This window comes from Garra rufa, chromosome 25 (genome assembly GCF_049309525.1).
Source record: "Garra rufa chromosome 25, GarRuf1.0, whole genome shotgun sequence".
In the NCBI taxonomy this organism is placed as follows: domain Eukaryota; kingdom Metazoa; phylum Chordata; class Actinopteri; order Cypriniformes; family Cyprinidae; genus Garra; species Garra rufa.
In genome coordinates, this window is record NC_133385.1 from 18,063,066 (window position 1) to 18,083,343 (window position 20,278).

At 33.0% G+C, this 20,278-nt stretch overlaps 3 protein-coding genes across 12 annotated transcripts in view; 2 read left to right on the plus strand and 1 right to left on the minus strand.

The window, feature by feature from the left end:
• Positions 1 to 13,374, plus strand: part of ppfibp2b (PPFIA binding protein 2b) — a 94,839-nt gene extending 81,465 nt beyond the window's left edge. For 8 of the 10 annotated variants that reach the window (XM_073831307.1, XM_073831311.1, XM_073831310.1 and 5 more), the window contains 11 exons: positions 404 to 526; positions 614 to 764; positions 1,685 to 1,796; positions 2,324 to 2,412; positions 3,086 to 3,208; positions 3,309 to 3,434; positions 3,826 to 4,014; positions 6,103 to 6,285; positions 7,995 to 8,060; positions 10,885 to 10,956; positions 13,251 to 13,374. In XM_073831307.1, the coding sequence (XP_073687408.1) occupies positions 404 to 526; positions 614 to 764; positions 1,685 to 1,796; positions 2,324 to 2,412; positions 3,086 to 3,208; positions 3,309 to 3,434; positions 3,826 to 4,014; positions 6,103 to 6,285; positions 7,995 to 8,060; positions 10,885 to 10,956; positions 13,251 to 13,274 (1,258 nt within the window). In that variant the 3' untranslated portion in view covers positions 13,275 to 13,374. Of the gene's footprint in view, positions 1 to 403; positions 527 to 613; positions 765 to 1,684; positions 1,797 to 2,323; positions 2,413 to 3,085; positions 3,209 to 3,308; positions 3,435 to 3,825; positions 4,015 to 6,102; positions 6,286 to 7,994; positions 8,061 to 10,197; positions 10,326 to 10,884; positions 10,957 to 13,250 lie in introns of those variants that run through there. The other 2 variants (XM_073831309.1, XM_073831312.1) reach the window with 1 other exon arrangement.
• rep15 (RAB15 effector protein) lies at positions 13,286 to 14,257 on the plus strand. The gene has a single exon (XM_073831317.1). The coding sequence runs from the start codon at positions 13,286 to 13,288 to the stop codon at positions 14,030 to 14,032; it is 747 nt and encodes a 248-aa protein (XP_073687418.1). The 3' UTR covers positions 14,033 to 14,257.
• A 1,040-nt stretch (positions 14,258 to 15,297) lies between these two features.
• Positions 15,298 to 20,278, minus strand: part of LOC141301375 (ovochymase-2) — a 16,040-nt gene continuing 11,059 nt past the window's right edge. Inside the window, exons 17-24 of the mRNA XM_073831615.1 lie at positions 20,215 to 20,274; positions 20,042 to 20,114; positions 19,826 to 19,932; positions 19,614 to 19,743; positions 19,351 to 19,434; positions 19,148 to 19,233; positions 15,820 to 15,919; positions 15,298 to 15,708 (exon numbers count right to left, since the gene is read on the minus strand). Of these exons, the coding sequence (XP_073687716.1) occupies positions 15,536 to 15,708; positions 15,820 to 15,919; positions 19,148 to 19,233; positions 19,351 to 19,434; positions 19,614 to 19,743; positions 19,826 to 19,932; positions 20,042 to 20,114; positions 20,215 to 20,274 (813 nt within the window). The 3' untranslated portion in view covers positions 15,298 to 15,535. The remainder of the gene's footprint in view (positions 15,709 to 15,819; positions 15,920 to 19,147; positions 19,234 to 19,350; positions 19,435 to 19,613; positions 19,744 to 19,825; positions 19,933 to 20,041; positions 20,115 to 20,214; positions 20,275 to 20,278) is intronic.

Consider the following 20,278-nt stretch of genomic DNA (forward strand, 5'->3'; position numbering starts at 1 on the left):
AATCAAAAGCCTTTAACGAAAAAAGGTAAATAGATTAACCATTTCGATGTTAGAGGAGAAAATGGGATGGAGTTTTTGCCCTACTCTACCTTTTTGAACCGAAGTACACAGATGAAGAACTAACAGCACGTGACTTTTCCAACATGATTATGTAATGTGAATGCGCTTAGCAGAGCTAGTGCAAGACAAGCATTTGTGGTTAAAAAGTATATAAATAGTTTCACAAGATAAAACCCTTACTCCTCAGATGTGATCGTGTCAAGCCCTTTGAAGCTGCATTAAAACTGCAATTTGGAACTTCAACTTGTTGATCCCGATTGAAGTCTATATAGAGAAAAATCCTGTAATGTTTACGCTCAAAAAGCTTAATTTCTTTGCGATTGATTTTCTCTCTGATTCACAGGATCAGGAGAACACAGTCAGGCAGTCTTCCTGCAGACGCTTCTGATAACGACTTCAAGCGAGGCGGTTTCAGAGCCACAGCCGGCCCTCGACTCACCTGCCTGGGCACTGGTGCTTCACCACGGTATTTCAGCACCTACAATGAGATATACTTTGAGACATGAGTAGGCCTTTATTCCAGTTTCTAATATTGTACATTTGTCTTGTGCAGTGACATGAATGCCCCCTTCCCGAAATGGTCATGCGATCAGGTGTGTGCGTGGATGGAGGAGTTTGGTTTGGGTCAGTACGTGAATATGGCCAGACAGTGGGTCACGAGTGGACAGACTCTACTCTCTGCCTCCTCGCAGGACTTTGAGAAGGTGACATACTTTTGATACAGGAGTAAAGAATATAATAACGACAAATTCAGACCTATGGCTTACATCAACAGCATTCAGGTTTCTTCATGCAACACCTGGTGGTCTATGTGAAATGATTTGGCTATGGCTTTCGCTTCAGGTGGTTGTGGTGTCACTCAAATCTTGGTTTGGTTCTACCTGCCAGGGCAGCTTTAACCTCTGCTCTGCGTCAGTAATGCCGTGCGACTTACTGATTTGTTCTGCCATCAGACCCACTCAGTTAAATGTTCAGCTTTGGTTTTTAGTGTATCTGAAGAGTTATAGCGTTATAGCGTATTTACGTGAGGCTTTATGCTTTCTTAAAGGAGGAGTTCACTTTCAGAACAAAAATTTACAGATCATTTATTGACCCCCCCTTGTCATCCAAGATGCTCATGTCTTTCTGTCTTCAGTCATAAATAAATGATGTTTTTTGAGGAAAACATTTCAGGATTTCTCTCCATATAATGGACTTCTATGGTGCCCCCGAGTTTGAACTTCCAAAATGCAGTTTAAATGCAGATCCCAACTGAGGAAGAAGGGTCTTATTTAATGAAACAATCTGTTATTTTCTATACTCTGTTTTCTAAACTGCATTTTGGAAGTTCAAACTTGCGGGCACCATAGAAGTCTGCTATATGGAGAGAAATCTTGAAATATTTTCCTCAAAAAAACACCATTTCTTTACGACTGAAGAAAGAAAGACATGAACATGTTGGATGACAAGGGGGTGAGTACATTATCTGTACATTTTTGTTCTGGAAGTAAACTACTTCTTTAATTTAATGTTTTAAAATGCTTGTTTTCATTTTAACTCTGTTACCAAAGAAACAATATGGTGTCACATTATTTATATAGTTATATATATAGTATTTATTTATTTATTTAATTTTTACATGTAGGAACTGGGAATTAAACATCCGCTACACAAGAAGAAGCTTCAGCTGGCTCTGCGCTCCTTCAGCACTAAAATCACAGAGAAGTCTTCTGAACTGGACCACATCTGGGTCACACGTACGTACCAATAAACCACTGTTATGAGACAAATTAAGACATTTTTCATCATTCTGCATATGCATTACTGATAAATAATACATTTTTCACGGTTTTTCATGAGTAGCACGGATATATTTGTAGCAATAGCCAGCAATACATTGTATGGGTCAAAATTATCTATAAATGTTTCTTTTATGCCAAAAATCATTAGGATATTAAGTAAAGATTATGTTCCATGAAGATATTTTGAGAATTTCCTACTGTAAATTTTTTTACATTTTTGATTAGCAATATGCATTACTAAGAACTTCACTTGGACAACTTTAAAGGCGATTTTCTCAATATACAGATATCAGATTTTCAAATAGTTGTATCTCAATACAAAAACTATTTTGTATCTCAAATAGTTGTATTTATTTGTCATTTTATTTTGTATTTTTTTAAATAATAACTTTACTTTAAGTAACACTCCTCCATTCATATATATATTTTAGATAATGTAAGTTACACTCTGTATCAAGAAACTATATGTTATTTCTACACAGGGTGGCTGGATGATATTGGTTTACCTCAGTATAAAGACCAGTTTAGTGAAGGACGTGTGGACGGTAGAATGCTGCAGTACTTGACAGTGGTAAGTATCTTTGTTAAAAGGATAGTTCACCCAAAAAATGAAAATTCTGTCATTAATTACTCACCCTCATGTCATTCCAAACCCGTAAGACCGTTCATCTTTAGAACACAAATTAAGATATTTTTTTGATGAAATCCAAGAGCTTTCTGACCCTGTATAGACAGCAAAGCAACTGACACATTCAAGGCCCAGAAAGGTAGTAAGGACATCATTAAAATAGTCCATGTAACATCAGTGGTTCAATAAAGTTGAATACATTGTTGAATAAAGTTGTTATTTTTGTTTTCTTTGCACACAAAAAGTATTCCCGTAGCTTCATAAAAATATTCACGTAGCTTCATAACATTATAGTTCAACCACTGATGTCACATGGACTATTTTACCGATTTCCTTGCTACCTTTCTGGGTCTTGAACATGTCAGTTGCGTTGCTGTCTATGCAGGCTCAGAAAGCTCTTTGATTTCATCAGAAATATTTAAATTTGTGTTCTAAAGATGAACAAAAGTCTTACAGGTTTGGAACCCTATGAGGGTGAGTAATTAATGACAGAATTTTCATTTTTGGGTGAAATATTCTTTTAAGTTCCTATATTGCCTTGCCAATCAAATCCGAGCACTGGAATGAATTAGTTTATCATATCTGATTAATATTGGTATTTTGGTTTCATTTTCAGAATGATTTGCTGCTCCTAAAAGTCACCAGTCAGCTGCATCATCTCAGCATTAAGTGTGCTATCCATGTCCTACATGTAAACAAGTTCAACCCCAACTGCCTCAAAAGAAGACCTGGAGATGAGGTGTGAATGAAGTGGAATGAAAACAGAAACAAAGAGAGGGCCATCTACTTCAATACTTCCAGGACTCATTACTAATATGCAAATTAATTTTGTTTGACAGAATATGACATCGCCTTCTGAGGTTGTTCAGTGGTCCAATCACCGTGTGATGGAGTGGCTCAGATCAGTTGACCTAGCAGAATACGCTCCCAACCTGAGAGGCAGTGGAGTGCATGGAGGACTCATAGTAAGTAACTCAAACTTTGTCCCCCTACTCCTTAAAGGAACAGTTCACCCAAAAATGAATATTCTGTCATTAATTACTATCGTTCCAAACCTGTAAGACCTTCGTTCATCTTCAGAACACTAATTAGGATATTTTTGATGAAATCCAAGAGCTTTCTGACCCTGCATAGACAGCAATGCAACTTCAAGGCCCAGGAAGGTAGTAAGAAGAACATAGTTCATGTAACATCAGTGGTTCAATCGTAATTTCACGAAGCTACGAAAATACTTTTTGTGCACAAAGAAACCAAGAATCCACAACGCCCTAGAAAATACATAAGCAAATGCATGTGGAACACCATAAAAACCACTCAGAACACTATGGCAACTCCAGATCTTCTTTTTTTCCCCAGATCTTGGAACCTCGTTTTAACTCGGACACGCTGGCGATGCTCCTGAACATCCCCCCTCAGAAGACTCTGTTGAGGAGGCATCTGGCCACTAACTTCAACTCGCTGGTGGGCTCTCAGGCCCAGCAGGAGAAACAAGAGTACCTGGAGTCATCAGGCTACACGCCGCTGAACACCACCGCTAAAGTCAGGGTGAGAAATCGCAGATTTGTCCTCACTTCACATCTTTGCTCACCGCATCTTTTGAAACACCTTCATTCGTGCAACTGAATGAAGCTGGAAGCCCTGACACATGCAGACGCGTGCTTCAGCTGCCCGATTCCTGTTTAATCTCAGCTGATGCAGCACGTGTTTTGACACTTCCATTTCGCTTAGTCCATCTAGACCAAATGTGCTGAACGAGTGCTCCTACAGTATGTAACACTCATGCTAAGCACAATGACGCTTTAGATGAATTTTTTTTTTCATTTAATGTCTTTTAGCAACCATTCATTTTCCTGATAATAGAAAGAGTATGTGTTTAAAATGCGTTACTTCTGCAGGGATTTTTTTTTTTTTTTTTTCCGGTAGAGATGACAAACAGCATTAAAGCATTTCTTATTATTTTTCTATTATTTCTTTTTGCAAAAATTTGAAACCGATTCTGGAAATTCAGTGTCTGGTCTATTGTCACAGTTTGGCAGTTTCAATCACAATTCGATTATGATAATTAGATCATTCGTATTGCATCAAATGAGACGTGAATTATATCATAAGGTTAGTTTCTGATATCCAGCCCAATTCAATCCATTAATTTCAATTAATTTAATTTAATAATTAATTAATGAAACTGATTAAATTCTTATAATAATTAATTTAATTTGGTGGGGGGGGGGGACTTAATGTATTATTATTATTGTTGTTGTTTTAATATTATTTTAAATGGAATTTAATAATAATGGGGGAAAAATAAATTGATTTATTAAAATTGGTTTAATTTTAATAATAATAAACTTAATGATGAATGTATTATTATTTATATTATTTATATTATTTATAATTATTGTTTTAATATTATTTTAAATGGAGTTTAATCATAATTGGGGAAAATTGGTGTCATAGTATCAGTAATGATATATTGTTGTCAGATAATTTTAATTTTAATGAAATTGCTGAAACTTAATAATAAATAATAATTATTAATAATAATAATAATAATAATAATAATAACAATAGGTGTAAAAATAATTTAATATAATAATAAAATAACTGGTGAAATTAATGAAATTTGGTGAGAACATAATAATTATATTATAATTAATAAACAGAATTTAATAATAATTTAAAAAATGAATTAAATTTGAGTGGAAAAATTTTGTAATAATAATAATAAATGTATTGTTGTTGTTGTTGTTATTATTATTATTATTATTATTATTATTATTATTATTATTATTAATAATAATACTTATTATTATTATTATTATTATTATATGTGTCATAATAATAGTAATATATTGATGTCAGATGTAAAATAAAAAATAATTAATTAAACAGATGAAATTTAATATTTAATTGAATTTGGTGTGAAAAACATTGTCATTATTATAATTATTATTATTATTATTATTATTAGATGTAGTAGTAGTAGTAATAGTACAAATATTACTATCAGTAATATTAGTATTAATTTTAATGGAATGTATTACTACTGCAAAAATGAGTTTAATTAGGTGAAAAAATTCTAACAATAATAAATGTTGTTGTTGTTGTTGTTGTTATTATTATTATGAATTATAATATTATTATTAATAATAATAATAATAATAGGTTTAATAATAATTAATAATAATAATGATGACAAATATATATATAAATATATATATATATAATTTAATGATTAATTAATGAAACTGGTAATAATAATTAATTGAATTTGTTGAGGGAAAATAATAATAGGTGTAGTAGTAATAATAATATATTGTTGTCAGATGTTAAAAAAGGAAATTCTGTTTTGCCTAATAAAAATAAAACAAGACATGCAAAATGGATATTTATTTTTGATATTCAATTTGCTAAAGATTTAACAGTGTTATCAAAATATTGTTGTTTTAAATATGAACTTTAAGTGAGCATTAGATGATGGCAAAGGTCATTTAAATGTAAAAAATAAGGAAATGTTCATTCACAATTAAATATGAAATATAAAAAGAAATCTCTGATAACTATAAATAACCTTTATACTGTTGTTAGTCCCTATTATTTATGCTATTGTTCTATTCTTCATTTGTTGTTCCCCAGCCACGTAAGATGGGTTTCTCCACCTTTGGTAACCGTAAGAAGCGCTCTGACGACTCCACGGACTACATCTGCCCTCTGGACGCTTCCCAAGCCCAGGCCCTGCTCAACGGTGCCAGCCGGCCCTACAGCGGCTTCAGGGGCCTGAGCCCCATCTTCGACAGGGACCCAGAAAGACGGCTGCAGGTGGGAGCTCTACAGATCTGACGCTCTGCTAGCCGTCACCACTGAGCTTGCAGCCAATAACCCTCCACCCATATCCCACAAAACCACGACAACCTCCCAACAACACCCTGGGTCCGTTCAGTGCCATTTTATAACATCCCAGCATCCCTCATTGATGGACACATGACAGCAGTACGGACACTGCAGGAAGATATGGATCCAAGGGTTTAGTCATGTAAAGGACATCATCTCACAAAGGCAGCAGGGTTTAGCAGAATAGTGCCATTTATCCTGTGATGGACAGTCGGATATATTTGACTTTATATATTTTTTTGTGAATCGTAAAAAATGTATTATGAGATTTATCTAACAAGTATTCCATTTTTGTAACCCAACATTTACCTTGTGCTGTTTTGAAAGACAGTGTGTACAATCTTGTGCAATATTTGCATATTTTAGGGATTAATTTAATGGTATATTTATGGTGAATTTTTAAAAAGCATACAGACTACTATTAAATGTTCAGCAGCACATTTTAAATCATCTGATGAGGTTATTTTCGTACAATAAAATGCACAGGAGTATTTTTATAGGTACTAGATATCTTGCCTCTTCAGATGAAGATACTGTAACGATATATAATGCAAAATATCGTGACATAATCAATAAACCTCCTCAATCACAGTGATATTGTGTTTTTTAACACTATAGAGCAGGGATCCCCAAACTTTTTTCTGAGCGGGCCACATAATTTTCTTTTCTTCAATGGGGGGCCGGGTCGGTTTATAAAAGAAAATTCCATGGGCTGGACTGACTACTATTATTATTATTTTTTTTTTTTATGATTTTCCCTGTATTTATTATACCTTTTAATGCTAGAATAGTTTATTATTTTTTTATGCACCAGACAGACAAATGATCATTTCTTTTCAAAAGATATACAGGTGCTTCTCAGTAAATTAGAATGTCATGGAAAAGTTCATTTATTTCAGTAATTCAACTCAAATTGTGAAACTTGTCTATTAAATACATTTAATGCACACAGAGTGAAGTAGTTTAAGTCTTTGGTTCTTTTAATTGTGATGATTTGGCTCACATTTAACAAAAACACAACAATTCGCTGTGTACCATTCTGTTGGTGAATTTAACAAATAATTAGGCTATGTTAATAACTAAGGGAAATTTTTGTTTGAAAGCCAATCTTTATTATCAAATACCGACATGATATAAGTAAACCATATTTAAAATTACATTTTCAAAATATGTCTCTGGCATTGTTCAGAGGGCCGGTCCAAATGTGGGGGCAGGCCGCATTCGGCCCCCGGGCCTTAGTTTGGGGACCCCTGCTATAGAGTGTCTATATTTTTCCCCTTTATTTTTATAATATTTTTTTTAATAACAAACTTTTTTTTTTAAATGACATCATGCATGATTTGCAAACATTAAGCATTAACCTGCTGTCATCCATGCATCTGGCCACAACCAAATGCCCATTTTCACAATGTGGAGAAGTGCATGCTGGGAAAGGACTTTCATGCACTTGTGCAGGTACTTTCTAATATACATTTCTCTCTCTGTACATTATTTGCACTTCATTATCACCCTTTGCTTCTGCTTAATATCCCAACTATTAATAAATATATTTGTACGTGTGACTAAATTATGATTGTAAGATGAACTTACATTATTTAGGTTATTATCCATATTTAAAGGATATTTTGGTTTTTCAGCTGGTGCACGCTAAAGGATCAGGGATGCAGATCGAGGCCTTATCCAGGGGAATTAACAACCTTACAGTAAGTGGATAACTCAGTATTTATTAAATATCAGTCAGTTTTGTTCTAGTAACAGATTTAATATCTGCCGAAATTTGTTCTATTAAAACCATTTAAATATCAGTCAGTTTTGTTTTATTTAAATAATTAAATATTGGTCGGTTTTGTTCTAGTAACAGATTTAAAATTTGGACAGTTTTGTTTTATTAAAAGATTTTAATACCGGTTGGTTTTGTTCTAGTAACAGAGATAAATATTGGTTCGATTTGTTAATAGATTTTAATATCGGTTGGTTTTGCTCTAGTAACAGACTTAAATATTAGTTAGATTTGTTCTATTAATAGATTTAAATATTGGTTAGATTTGTTATATTAATAGATTTAAATATCGGTTGATTCTGTTCTAGTAACAGATTTAAATATTGGTTCGATTTGTTAATAGATTTTAATATCGTTTGGTTTTGCTCTAGTAACAGACTTAAATATTAGTTACATTTGTTCTATTAATAGATTTAAATATCGGTTGGTTCTGTTCTAGTAACAGATTTAAATTTTGGACAGTTTTGTTTTATTAAAAGATTTTAATATCGGTTGGTTTTGTTCTAGTAACAGAGTTAAATATTGGTTCGATTTGTTAATAGATTTTAATATCGTTTGGTTTTGCTCTAGTAACAGACTTAAATATTAGTTACATTTGTTCTATTAATAGATTTAAATATCGGTTGGTTCTGTTCTAGTAACAGATTTAAATTTTGGACAGTTTTGTTTTATTAAAAGATTTTAATATCGGTTGGTTTTGCTCTAGTAACAGACTTAAATATTAGTTACATTTGTTCTATTAATAGATTTAAATATTGGTTCAATTTGTTCTATTAATAGATTTTAATATCGGTTGGTTTTGTTCTAGTAACAGAGTTAAATATTAGTTACATTTGTTCTATTAATAGATTTAAATATTGGTTCGATTTGTTCCATTAATAGATTTAAATATAGGTTGGTTTTGTTCTATTAATAGTTTCAAATTTCGGTTAGTTTTTTTCTATTAAAAGATTTAAATGTTGGTCGGTTTTGTTCTAGTAAGAGATAAATATTGGGTAGTTGTGTTTTATTAAAATATTTTAATACGGGTTGGTTTTCTTCTAGTAACAGACTTAAATATTGATTAGATTTGTTAATAGATTTTAATATTGGTTGGTTTTGCTCTAGTAACAGATTTAAATATCAATTGGTTTTGTTCTATTAAAAGATTGAAATATCAGTCGGTTTTGTTCTAGTAACACATTTAACAGATTTAAATATTGGACAGTTTTGTTTTAAAGATTTTATTATCGGTTGGTTTTGTTCTAGTAACAGATTTAAATATTGGTTAGATTTTTTAATAGATTTTAATATCGGTTGGTCTAGTAACAGATTTAATTATCAATTGGTTTTGTTCTATTAAAAGATTGAAATATCGGTCTGTTTTGTTCTAGTAACATTTAAATATTGGACAGTTTTGTTTTATTAAAAGATTTTAATATCAGTTGGTTTTGTCTATTAAGAGATTTAAATATCGGTCAGTTTTGTTTTATTAAAAAATTTTAAATATCGGTTTGTTTTGTTCTAATATCGTCCATTTTGTTCTATTAAGAGATTTAAATATCGCTCATTTTGTTCTATTAAAAGATTTAAATATCGTTGGTTTTGTTTTAATAACAGATTTAAATATTAGTTGTTTTTGTTCTATTAAAAGGTTTAAATATCTTTATATTAAAATTTTTAAACATTTATTGTACATTTATAACACTGTACTTTGTCTTTTTTACCTTTGCTTAAAATTACAGAAAACTAGTTAGGATTAGAAATTCTGTCATTAATTACTCGCCCTCGTGTTGTTTCAAACCTGTAAAACCTTAATTTGTGTTCCGAAGATGAACAAATGTCTTATGAGTTTGGAACGACACGAGGATGATTGATTAATAACAGAATTTTCATTTTTTTGGGGGGTGAACTGTCCCTTTAAAATCCCATCTAAGTGAATATTAAATATACCACCCAGCCCTAGTGTCACACATTGCAAGCTGTTATTGAAAAAGTTTGGGTTTAACTTTGCTTACCAATGTTTAACTTCTGCAGAGCTTCACACTAATCCTGGCACCCTCACCTCCTCTCACTTACAGTATTTACTCAGCCGAGACGAGCTGCTGAGAGGAATAAGACGCAGCCAGACCGCCATAGTTTGATCGGTCTGCGTCGCATTAACTCCACCGTCACGCCAAGAGCGTACCTCAACCTAACCCACCTCACCCTCAAAGCTTCAAGACCTGAAATGTGTAACACAAGAGTAACACAATCCTATCTAATCCAGCTCAAGACACAGCTCTACTATTTTTGTTATTGTAATACTAATTAATTTTAATGTGTTATGAGGTTATAATGCACTGTATGACAATCAGATCTGCGTTAGAGATGTTTTAATACTCCAAAAAAGTATAGATGAAATCTACCTCAACCATTATGTTTTATGTAAAAAAGTGTATTCATGTAGCCAATGGAACTGGATGTGAGTAAATCCTTCTGTATGCCCAACACTTAGGCTGTTTTACTTCATCTGTTTTCAAAGCTATATAGTATGTTAAAAGCAGTTTGTGTTTTCAAGCAGAAATGGTTGTTTGCTTGTTATACCTCTGTTAAATCCACCTCAAGAGTTAAAAGGGGTTTGTTGTGGTAGGGAGCTTTATGCTATGTATGACGATTTGTCCAATGTGTTCAATGTGTCTTATGAACCAACTAACAAACACTGTGCCAAACTCTGGGAGGTCCTTATATGATGGCTGAGGTTTAAATAAGCACACTTATCTTAATAGAACTCCAACGAAGAGAAGACCGACCTGACCGCTGGTTCACTCTCACCCAATACTAAGGAAAGAATAATATTGGTGAGTTATTTTACCTGGTTACATTTTACATGTCAGTGTACATTGACAAATATTTTATTGTAACAAACTGTAATGTTAGCGATGTCACCGATTTTATTTTGAATAATATTAATAATTATTTTATTATTAGATTTTATATATATTATATAGAACATTTTTATATTAATTTTATATATAAACTACCAGTCAAAAGTTTTTGAACAGTAAGATTTTCAATTTTTTTTTTTTTATAAAAAAGAAGTCTGTTCTGCTCACCAAGCCTGCATTTATTTAATCCAAAGTACAGAAAAAAACAGTAAAATATTTTTTACTATTTAAAACAACTGTTTTTTATTTTAATATATTTTTTAAATGTAATATTTTCCTGATTTCAATGCTGAATTTATAGCATCGTTACTCCAGTCACATGATCTTTCAGAAATCATTCTAATATTCTGAATTGCTGCTCAAAAAAATTTATTATTATTATTATTTGGAAAATATATATATATATAAATACTGACTCCAAGCTGTTAACTGTTTTAAATATTGATGATGATGATGATGATAATAATTAATGACTTCTGAAGGATCATGTGACACTGAAGATGGAGTAATAATGCTGAAAATGTAACTTTGATCACAGGAATAAATTACATTTTAAAATATATTCAAATAGAAAACAGTTATTTTAAATAGTAAAAATATTTAAAAATTGTACTGTTTTGCTGTACTTTGAATCAGGCTTGGTGAGCAGAAGAGGCTTCTTTAAAAAACATTAAACATCTTACTGTTTACTGTTCAAACATTTTTGACTGGTAGTGCATAGTTTTTTCTGTCTTGGACGTCTCTTTAAATATTCTATAATATACATTTAAAATATTGTGAAATATTTTTACTCCAGTCTTCAGTGTCACATGATCCTTCAGGTTTGTAGCTCAATTATTATCCACTATTATTGGTGCTTAGTTATCAATAATGGTTGTTATTGTTATTGTTATTAAAGTTAAAAACAATTTTTGCTATTTTTGGAGAAAATATGGTACTTTTTTTTGTCAAGATTCTTTAAACAATAGAAACAATTTATTTGAAAACTTTTGAATCATTTAATGCATCCTTGCTGAATAAAGTATTAATTTTAATTTTAATTTCTTTTAACAAAACTTACTGACAGTGTCAGTAAGTTTTAACAATGCAAACATTACAAAGTATATACACATTTATATACACAAAGTATATACACACCTTATTCTTCAACGCGGAAGTAAGCCTATGAGACTTCCGATTTATTAGCCGCTACAGGAAAATAAGAGAATAACAACGTCCAGCAAATGCTAAAACTGTTTGCACTACAAACCAGTGTGTTCATAATTAAAATAATACATTAAAATAATATGGTAAGACACAATAATTTGCAATATCAAACAACAAAACGAGCTGTTTTGTACAGCTAAAAACGAAGGTGGATAACAATAACATTTTGCTCTTAATCTGAGCTAATTTTGCGATCATTGGATTCAATTACCATTGGGAACGCGATTTCTAAAACCTTTTTCAGTTGGTCAAAACAAAACTGAAATGTTACTTAGTTGTTCTCATGACATTTGTCAGTTGCCAGTGAAACTTCTTACTTTGGACATACTTCCAAGACAGTGAAAATCCATAGTAGTGCGTTGACTGACAAGCCCACACCATAGGCCCACACATACACCTCAAAACATTAGATTCATCCGCGCTGAGGAGCCGTGCCGAAGGACAACCCACGTGAAAAAGATAATTCCGCAAATAACTGCAATTTCAGGTTTCAAACAGAGATGGCGACAAAGAAAGAATTTACGCTTTAAAAAACGACCAAAAAAAAAAAAACAGGGGTTTATTGATAGCAATAGCCAAAAAAACATTGTATGAGTCAAAATTATTGATTTTTCTTTTATGCCAAAATCATTTAGGATATTAAGCACTGTAAAGATAATGTTTTATGAAGATATTTTGTAAATTTCCTACTGTAAATATATCAAAACTTAATTTTTTAATAGTAATATGCATTGCTAAGAACTTCATTTGGACAACTTTAAAAAGTTTTTTTTTTTTTTTTTTCAATATTTAGATTTTTTTTTTTTTTTTTTTGCACCCTCAGATTCTAGATTTTCATATTGTTGTTGTAAAATATTGTTTTTCTTTTAATTTTATGATTTTTTTGTTGTTGTTGAATTTCATTAATTTATTTTGAATCTGACTTTTGATGAGTTCAAGCAAACTTTGAAGAAACCGTAATTGGAAAATACAATAATGTAATCATGTATCAATATTTCCAGTGTATAAGGGAAACCACGCTTTGAGCCCATCAGAAATGAAGCAACCAGATCTTCATTATGAAGCCAAAACCAGCTTTTTCAAAACTTTCTGGGCTAAACCCAACAAAAGCGCCTCGGCAGACATCATCCACCTCTTTAGCGACTGCATTCAGGCAGCTTCATCCAGAACAAAGGAGTATCTGCTCTTCAGGGACCCAGAGAACAAGTTCCACCCAAGTCCTTCAACCCTTAGCGAGATCTTTCTGATGACCTACATCCAGCACAGCGGCCTGTTAAATCTCACCGACACATTCAACTGCACGGCCATGACCCCAGAACAGAGGATCCTGCTGGGTGCCCACTGGGTCTGGGCCGTGTTGGATCAGCCGAGCAAGAACCCACGAATCCAGATCGCGGTCCAGGTTTTTCATCTGCCGGAAAGAACTGAGGAGAACGTTGAGGAAATGTCTTTAGATATCTACAGCGACATTATGCGCATGGCTGGAATGGATGTGGTGGAAAGAACCCAAGCTGAGAGGATGGTGGAGTTCTGTTCTTCCATCGGCAGAGACTGTTACGCACTTTTCCTCTTTTTTGGACGCCAAAATGACGAGGGGAACATTTACGGCCTGCTGAGTAACAATCTGCAAGCAGCCGTGGGGAAGTGTGTCAGGATTGACCAGGTCTTCATCGATCACTTTTTCAAAGGCGCGAAATGCTTCGTCTCTCCAAGTGAGATGTTGCAAGCAGTGGTGGGTAAGGAGGGTGATGATCCTCTGACAATGCTTGTTAAGTTTACCTAACAGCTGAGCTGTTCTTACTAGGTTTATAAACATTTTTGTGGGCTTATTTTAATGCTCACTACTAGGTAACAGACAATTTGAATGAATGCATAACTGGGTCTGTATGTTAAGGTTTTTCCTAACACTTTTTTCAGCCTTTTAACTAGTTATCCATCTCCACTTCACTGTAGATGCAATTAAAATGCAAAATAATGTGCAGAAATAAATATTTTTGTTGACAAGTTATGTACCTTCTCTATATACCTTCTTCTCTCATATTGAAATAAATTTATTCACGTAGCATTTTTCTACAGTATGTTATCCGGTCAGGTTGTGCTGGGCAATATATGTACACTACCAGTCAAAAGTTTTGTTGTTTTGATGTCTCTTCTGCTCACCAAGCCTGCATTTATTTGATCCAAAGTACAGCAAAAACAGTAATATTGTGAAATATTTTTACTATTTAAATACATTTTAAAATATAATTTATTCCTGTGAAAGAAGTCATAGAAAAGGAGACTTCTTTAAAAAAAACATTTAAAATCTTACGGTTCAAAAACTTTTGACTGGTAGTGTAGCACTACTACCATTATTTAATAATTATAAAATAATTGAACTTGTTAGTTAATAATTTAGAGGACAGATTATTTTGATTAAACAGTTTATATATATATATATATATATATATATATATATATATATATATATATATATATATATGAACAAATATTTATACATAATTTTCTTGATTGTTATTGGTCTTGATTATTGTTAATAATTAAGAATTTATTTAATAATATTGAAATTTAATTTAATAAAATATTTATGAACGCCTGTTTCCACCACTGAATAAAAAAATTTTAAAAGGCACTTTGACTTATCTCACAATTCTGACTTTTTTGTCTCAGAAATGATATAAGATATAAACTCAAAAGAGATATGAACTAAATTCTGAGAAATTAAGTCAGAATTGCGAGAAATAAATTCTCTCAGAATTGCGAGTTTATATCTGAGAATTGAGTTTTTTTTTTTTTTTTGTGGTTTAGAATGGACTTTATAGCTCGCAATTGCATGTTAATATCTCACAATTTTGAAAAAATATAAACTCAGATTTGCAAGAAAAAACTTTATATCCCACTATTCTGACTTTATAACTTGCAATTGTGAGATTATCTCACGCAATTATGAGAAAAAAGTCAGAATTGAGAGTTTATATTATGCAATTCTGACTGTAATTCTAAGAACAAAATAAATGGAAACTCGCAGTTGTGAGGAGAAAAAAAGTCTGAATTGTGAGATTTTTTCATTCAGTGCTGGAAATGGGCTTTCATAAACACTGGCCTGAATTGGTCTTTTTTTTTTCCAGAGATAATTTACCACAAACCAAACCAAATGTGTTTAACAAAAGATCTATTTTTAATCCTACATCTGGCATCAATTTGACATGTTTCAAAAGATATAAATCACCTATTACAAAATAACAGAGAATTTGTTTGTGCAATACAGTAATCAGTGGCAGAAGTTTTAGTATGCAAAAGTGTTCTCTGTTTTGTAGCCCAGCTTGTCGAGGTTTGGCAGACACGCGTACTGGATCATGGGGGGTGGGCCGCACATCACGATGAGCACATCGCTGGCCGGAGGCGGGAGATGGTCTTTTATCATGTCAGCATCAACAAACCCTTTGCTGTATTTCCACCCTGTCACAAGAACATGGACAGAAAAACCTTCACAGTCATCTCTACTGCAGGGCAGTCAGATGATCACCACAATTAGTATTAATCCAGATATTTATATCAGACAAACAGTACCTTCAGATGGCTTGTCCAGTGTGTACCACAGATTGAGTTTGTCAGGATGATTTTTATGAACTTCATCCAGCTCTTTACGTAACAATATGTCCTTCTCAGTCTGTGGGAGCAAAACACAGTTTGTTAAAAAACAGCAAACAAACATAAGGTGTTCTGATGTTTATTAAGTTTGAAAAATGATCTTGGCAAGTATGACAAATATATGAAAAGCTGAAAATGGTCAATTATTGTCTTGTTTTGGGCTGTACTAATCGGTTGGACCGGGAAAAACATTTGGAGTACTATAGACTACCAAAAGTTATAACAAATCAAAGAGAAGAGTGCAAAAAACTGTTGTGGTTGACAAACTGAACCAGGATTTTCAGGGCAGGAATCTTGACAACATTCGTGTTTGTTCTTATCATTTCCGGTCAGGTAGGTGAAATATTAGACTAATATCATAATTAATACTGCCTGTATATCTCTTTACCACCTATTAACTTTAGCCTTTCCAGCTTACTAAGTCCTCTATATGATTTAGCAGCTTCCACACATTTTTCTATCAAAATCTCATTTGATACTCATTTGTGTGAGGTATTAAGTTAGGTGTTCAGTAACTATCTTGAAATACCTTTATTTTTCTTACTTCACTTGAAATGAGTTTTTTTTCTTGTTTTAGGCAAATAGCCTAGTTAACGATTAAAGTTAATGATTGAAAAAAAAAAGGAAAACATTTAATTTGGCTACTAAAGTAGTCTACTTTTATACAACAACTGGCTAAATTTGATTTGATTGGTCAAGCGCGTTGCACTAGTTCACTGTAGTATGACTCCGCTTGTCTTCACAGCATTTCGCTCAAGACTATGCGAGCAGTTCGTAGTTTGTCGAAGGAAAATGGCGTGTTTTATAAATGTCGGGACGTCCCACGCAAGGTAGTGAAGGTATTGAAGCTGTTTGGTATGGCAAGCCGTTTTAGCATTAAATACTCTTTGCCATACTAGTCATAATTCTGTTTTGACTAGTCATAATTCCAATTCCAGATATCTATTCTACAATTTTGACTCGTCATAATTGCAATCAAGATATCTACAATGTTAATTTGACTAGTCGTAATATACATGAGAGATATCTATAATGCTTTTATGACTAGTCATATTCTTCCATTAGAAAATATTTTCAGATATCTACAAATGAGTTTTGACTAGTATAAATTGTAATTAAAGATATCTATAAATGAATTTTCACTAGGCAGAACTGTAATTAGAGATATCTCTAATTGAGTTGCCACTTGTGCAAATTGTAATTCAAGATATCTCTAACTGGGTTTTTACTAGTCATAATCCAATTGGAGATATCTTTACTTTGTCATTTTTAAAGATATCCACAAATACATTCGTAGATATCTGTAAATAATTTACTACTAGTCGAATTACAGTTGTAGATATCTTGAATTGGATTTTTGACTCGGCAAAACTTGATTAGAGACATCTTGAATTGGAATTCTTCCTAGTCAAAACTTATTTAAAGATATCTGGAATTTAATTCTGGATATCTCAATCAGATTTTCAACTAGGAGGATCTTTCTTTGGAGATATCCGCATTCAGCTTTGTGACTAAGAAGAATTTGAATGTAGATATCTAGAATTAACACTCTGACTAATCCAAATTATTTTATAGATATCTTAATTGTGTACTCAAACCACCCCTTTGCTAAGCCCCGCCTTAACCATATGGGTCGGGTTGACGATTTCCAGCCCAAAAGCTCACTAAAACCCGCCCACTTCAACGAAAACCAGCCCAAAATTTTAACTGCCAAAATAATGTGATAGAATTGTATTGCCATGTCAAGGTTGATAAGGACCATTTTTATCTCTTTAAAAAAAAGAATAATGACAAAATAAAATAAAGATAAATCAATTTCACAGGAATATGGATCAAAACAGTCCGAAAATATGCTTAAAATGTCCAGAAATCTTTTCAAAGTGGAAATTAACCGATGACTTTAACCCTTGGAAAAACACATGCATCATTTTCAATGTCCACAGTAAAAATATGCTAATTTCTGTGCAAAAAGTGCAATTCAATTGTTTTCTTATTTCAGTTACAATTATATTTAGAAGTCTTCTATTCATGTCTCACCACGTGTAATCCACGTTGTGAGATTTGAGTCACTTAAGACTTTTTATCGTGTAACTTATATTTAGGCCACTTTGCCATCGCAATTACTTAAAATGAATAAATGAATAAGCTAACGTAAATGATGTAAATTGATTGACAGGTCTCTGTTAAACTAAACCAGTAAGGGTTGCGTTAAACAAAAATGAGTTGATGACTGCACTACACATTATATTACTGTGATACTTTGAACTCGAACATATTAAAATAACATGACTAATGATGAAAGCGAAGAAAAAAGCAGCTGATTGGGCGGCTTTTAATTTTTTTAAAGCAGCCCAAATTTTGTCTACCCGCCCAATGCGTTATTCTCCGATCCAAGCCCATCAAAAGAAGCCCAACCTGGCAACACTGACTGTGGGCGGTGCTAAGGAAATGTAGTTTCATGTCACGCAACAGGAGATTGGACTAGGAGCAAATACAATGCAGATATCTTCAAATATATTTGGGACTAGTCGAAACGGAATTAGAGATATCTCTAATTACCTTTGCGGATATATGACGCGTCTTTTAAAGATATCTACAACATCATTACAGATATCTTAAATTGAGTTTTGACTAGTCAAAATATGTTTACAGATATCTCAAATCCGATTTCTTACTAGTGCAATTATATTTGCAGATATCTCTAATTGTCATTCTGACTAGTCAAATTATAATTATCACTCGTCAAATTACAATTTGTCCTGTCTTTAAATATATTTATGGATAGTCTGAACAAAGGTTTAAATGCTAAAACGGCTTGCCATACAAGCGTCAACGTTTTCGCTCCGTAATCACTTGGAGCGGGGAGAGTGAAAACAGAAAACCCGGAACGGATCTTGAGCGGAGAAGGTATGCAACGCTGTATCTGCTACTCCGTTCCACTTACTAATATACTCCAGTCCGGAGTTCCACCTGTATGTTGGTAAAGCATTGGAACTATTTTCTTTGGTGGAGTAAAACGAGAAAAATTGTATGAAACGTAAGTTATTCGATATTATTTATTTAACTGAGGGTGTTTAGACCTTGTTACTAGAAAGCAACACAAAAATACTATCTTATTAATTAGTATGTCACGTTGGAGCCCGAAGTTCGTTGTCGAAAACATATTATTTACTATGTTTAATCTCCAAATGCGTATTGCTTATTTATTTATTAGCTTAATGAATTTTTCCTCATGAATGTGACTGACCTGGTTGGCAAATATAAGGGAGCACTTGGTGTTGTCAGCAGGATCTGCGGTTATACTCCTGATCAGCTGCAGCATTGGAGTGACGCCTGAAAGAACGAACGTGTCATCTTTAATTAATACATATTTTGATGAATTATCTTGGCAGCAACGCCTGGAACCCTACTAAGAATACTTTGGAGCCCATTCAAAATGTCCATCATTACCTGTTCCTCCAGCAATCATGCCCACGTGTTTGAACTTCCGCACTTTAGACTCAGATTTTTTATCAGGTCGAATAGCAAACTGGCCTGTAAATGTCAGGAAGGAAATATATTCAGCATCTGAAGCATTTAAATATTTTAAAATGCATCTTTTATACAGGTCATGCATTTGTTATAATCTTAAAATGATAAGACATCGCCCTCTAGTGACTGAATGCATATTGCTAATATTAGGCAGGCCATCTATTATATTGTATTTTCCTTACCATTTCCATTGTACACTAGTAATCCATTTGGACCCCTAAAGTCAATGGTGTCTCCAATCTTCATATCATTCAAGTACTGAGACATCTTGCCTCCATCAGGATAGTTTGGATGGGTGTTTTTAAAGTAGACCTGAGGTGAGGGAACTTATGAAGTATAGCCAGCTATGAAACATAACCAGTCTTTTGCAACTACAAAATGTATTGCAACACACCTTTACAACTAGATCCACATATCCCTGGTCCTCATCACTGGAAACAGGTGTGTATGCACGAATAACCAGATTCCCATTCACCTTTGCAGACAGGTAAACATGCTGACCTGTGACAAAGACGAGTGAAACGCATGTGATATTGTGAAATTATACTGTCAGATTTCAAGGTCAGGTGATTCTGCAGACGTGATAAAGGTATATAGCGCAATGTCCTACCAATAGGGAGACCAAGAACCTGAGACGAAGATGGAAGACCAAAGCGGAATTTTTTTGTGTCATGATTGATTTCCTGTTGCAAAGCACATAAAAGTAGTTCAGTTGAGTTGCAGAAATATTCTTGCTTTTCTTTGCAGGAGAAAGGCTAAGTATGCATTTCAATTCTGACTGACCTCTTTCTCTATGAGTGGCAGTGGGTATTTCACATTGGGATCCTGCAAGGTTTTTGGAAACTTG

What these genes read in the sequence shown, in the direction of transcription:
- rep15 (XM_073831317.1), top strand. Translation starts at nt 13,286, where the DNA reads ATGAAGCAACCAGATCTTCATTATGAAGCCAAAACCAGCTTTTTCAAA.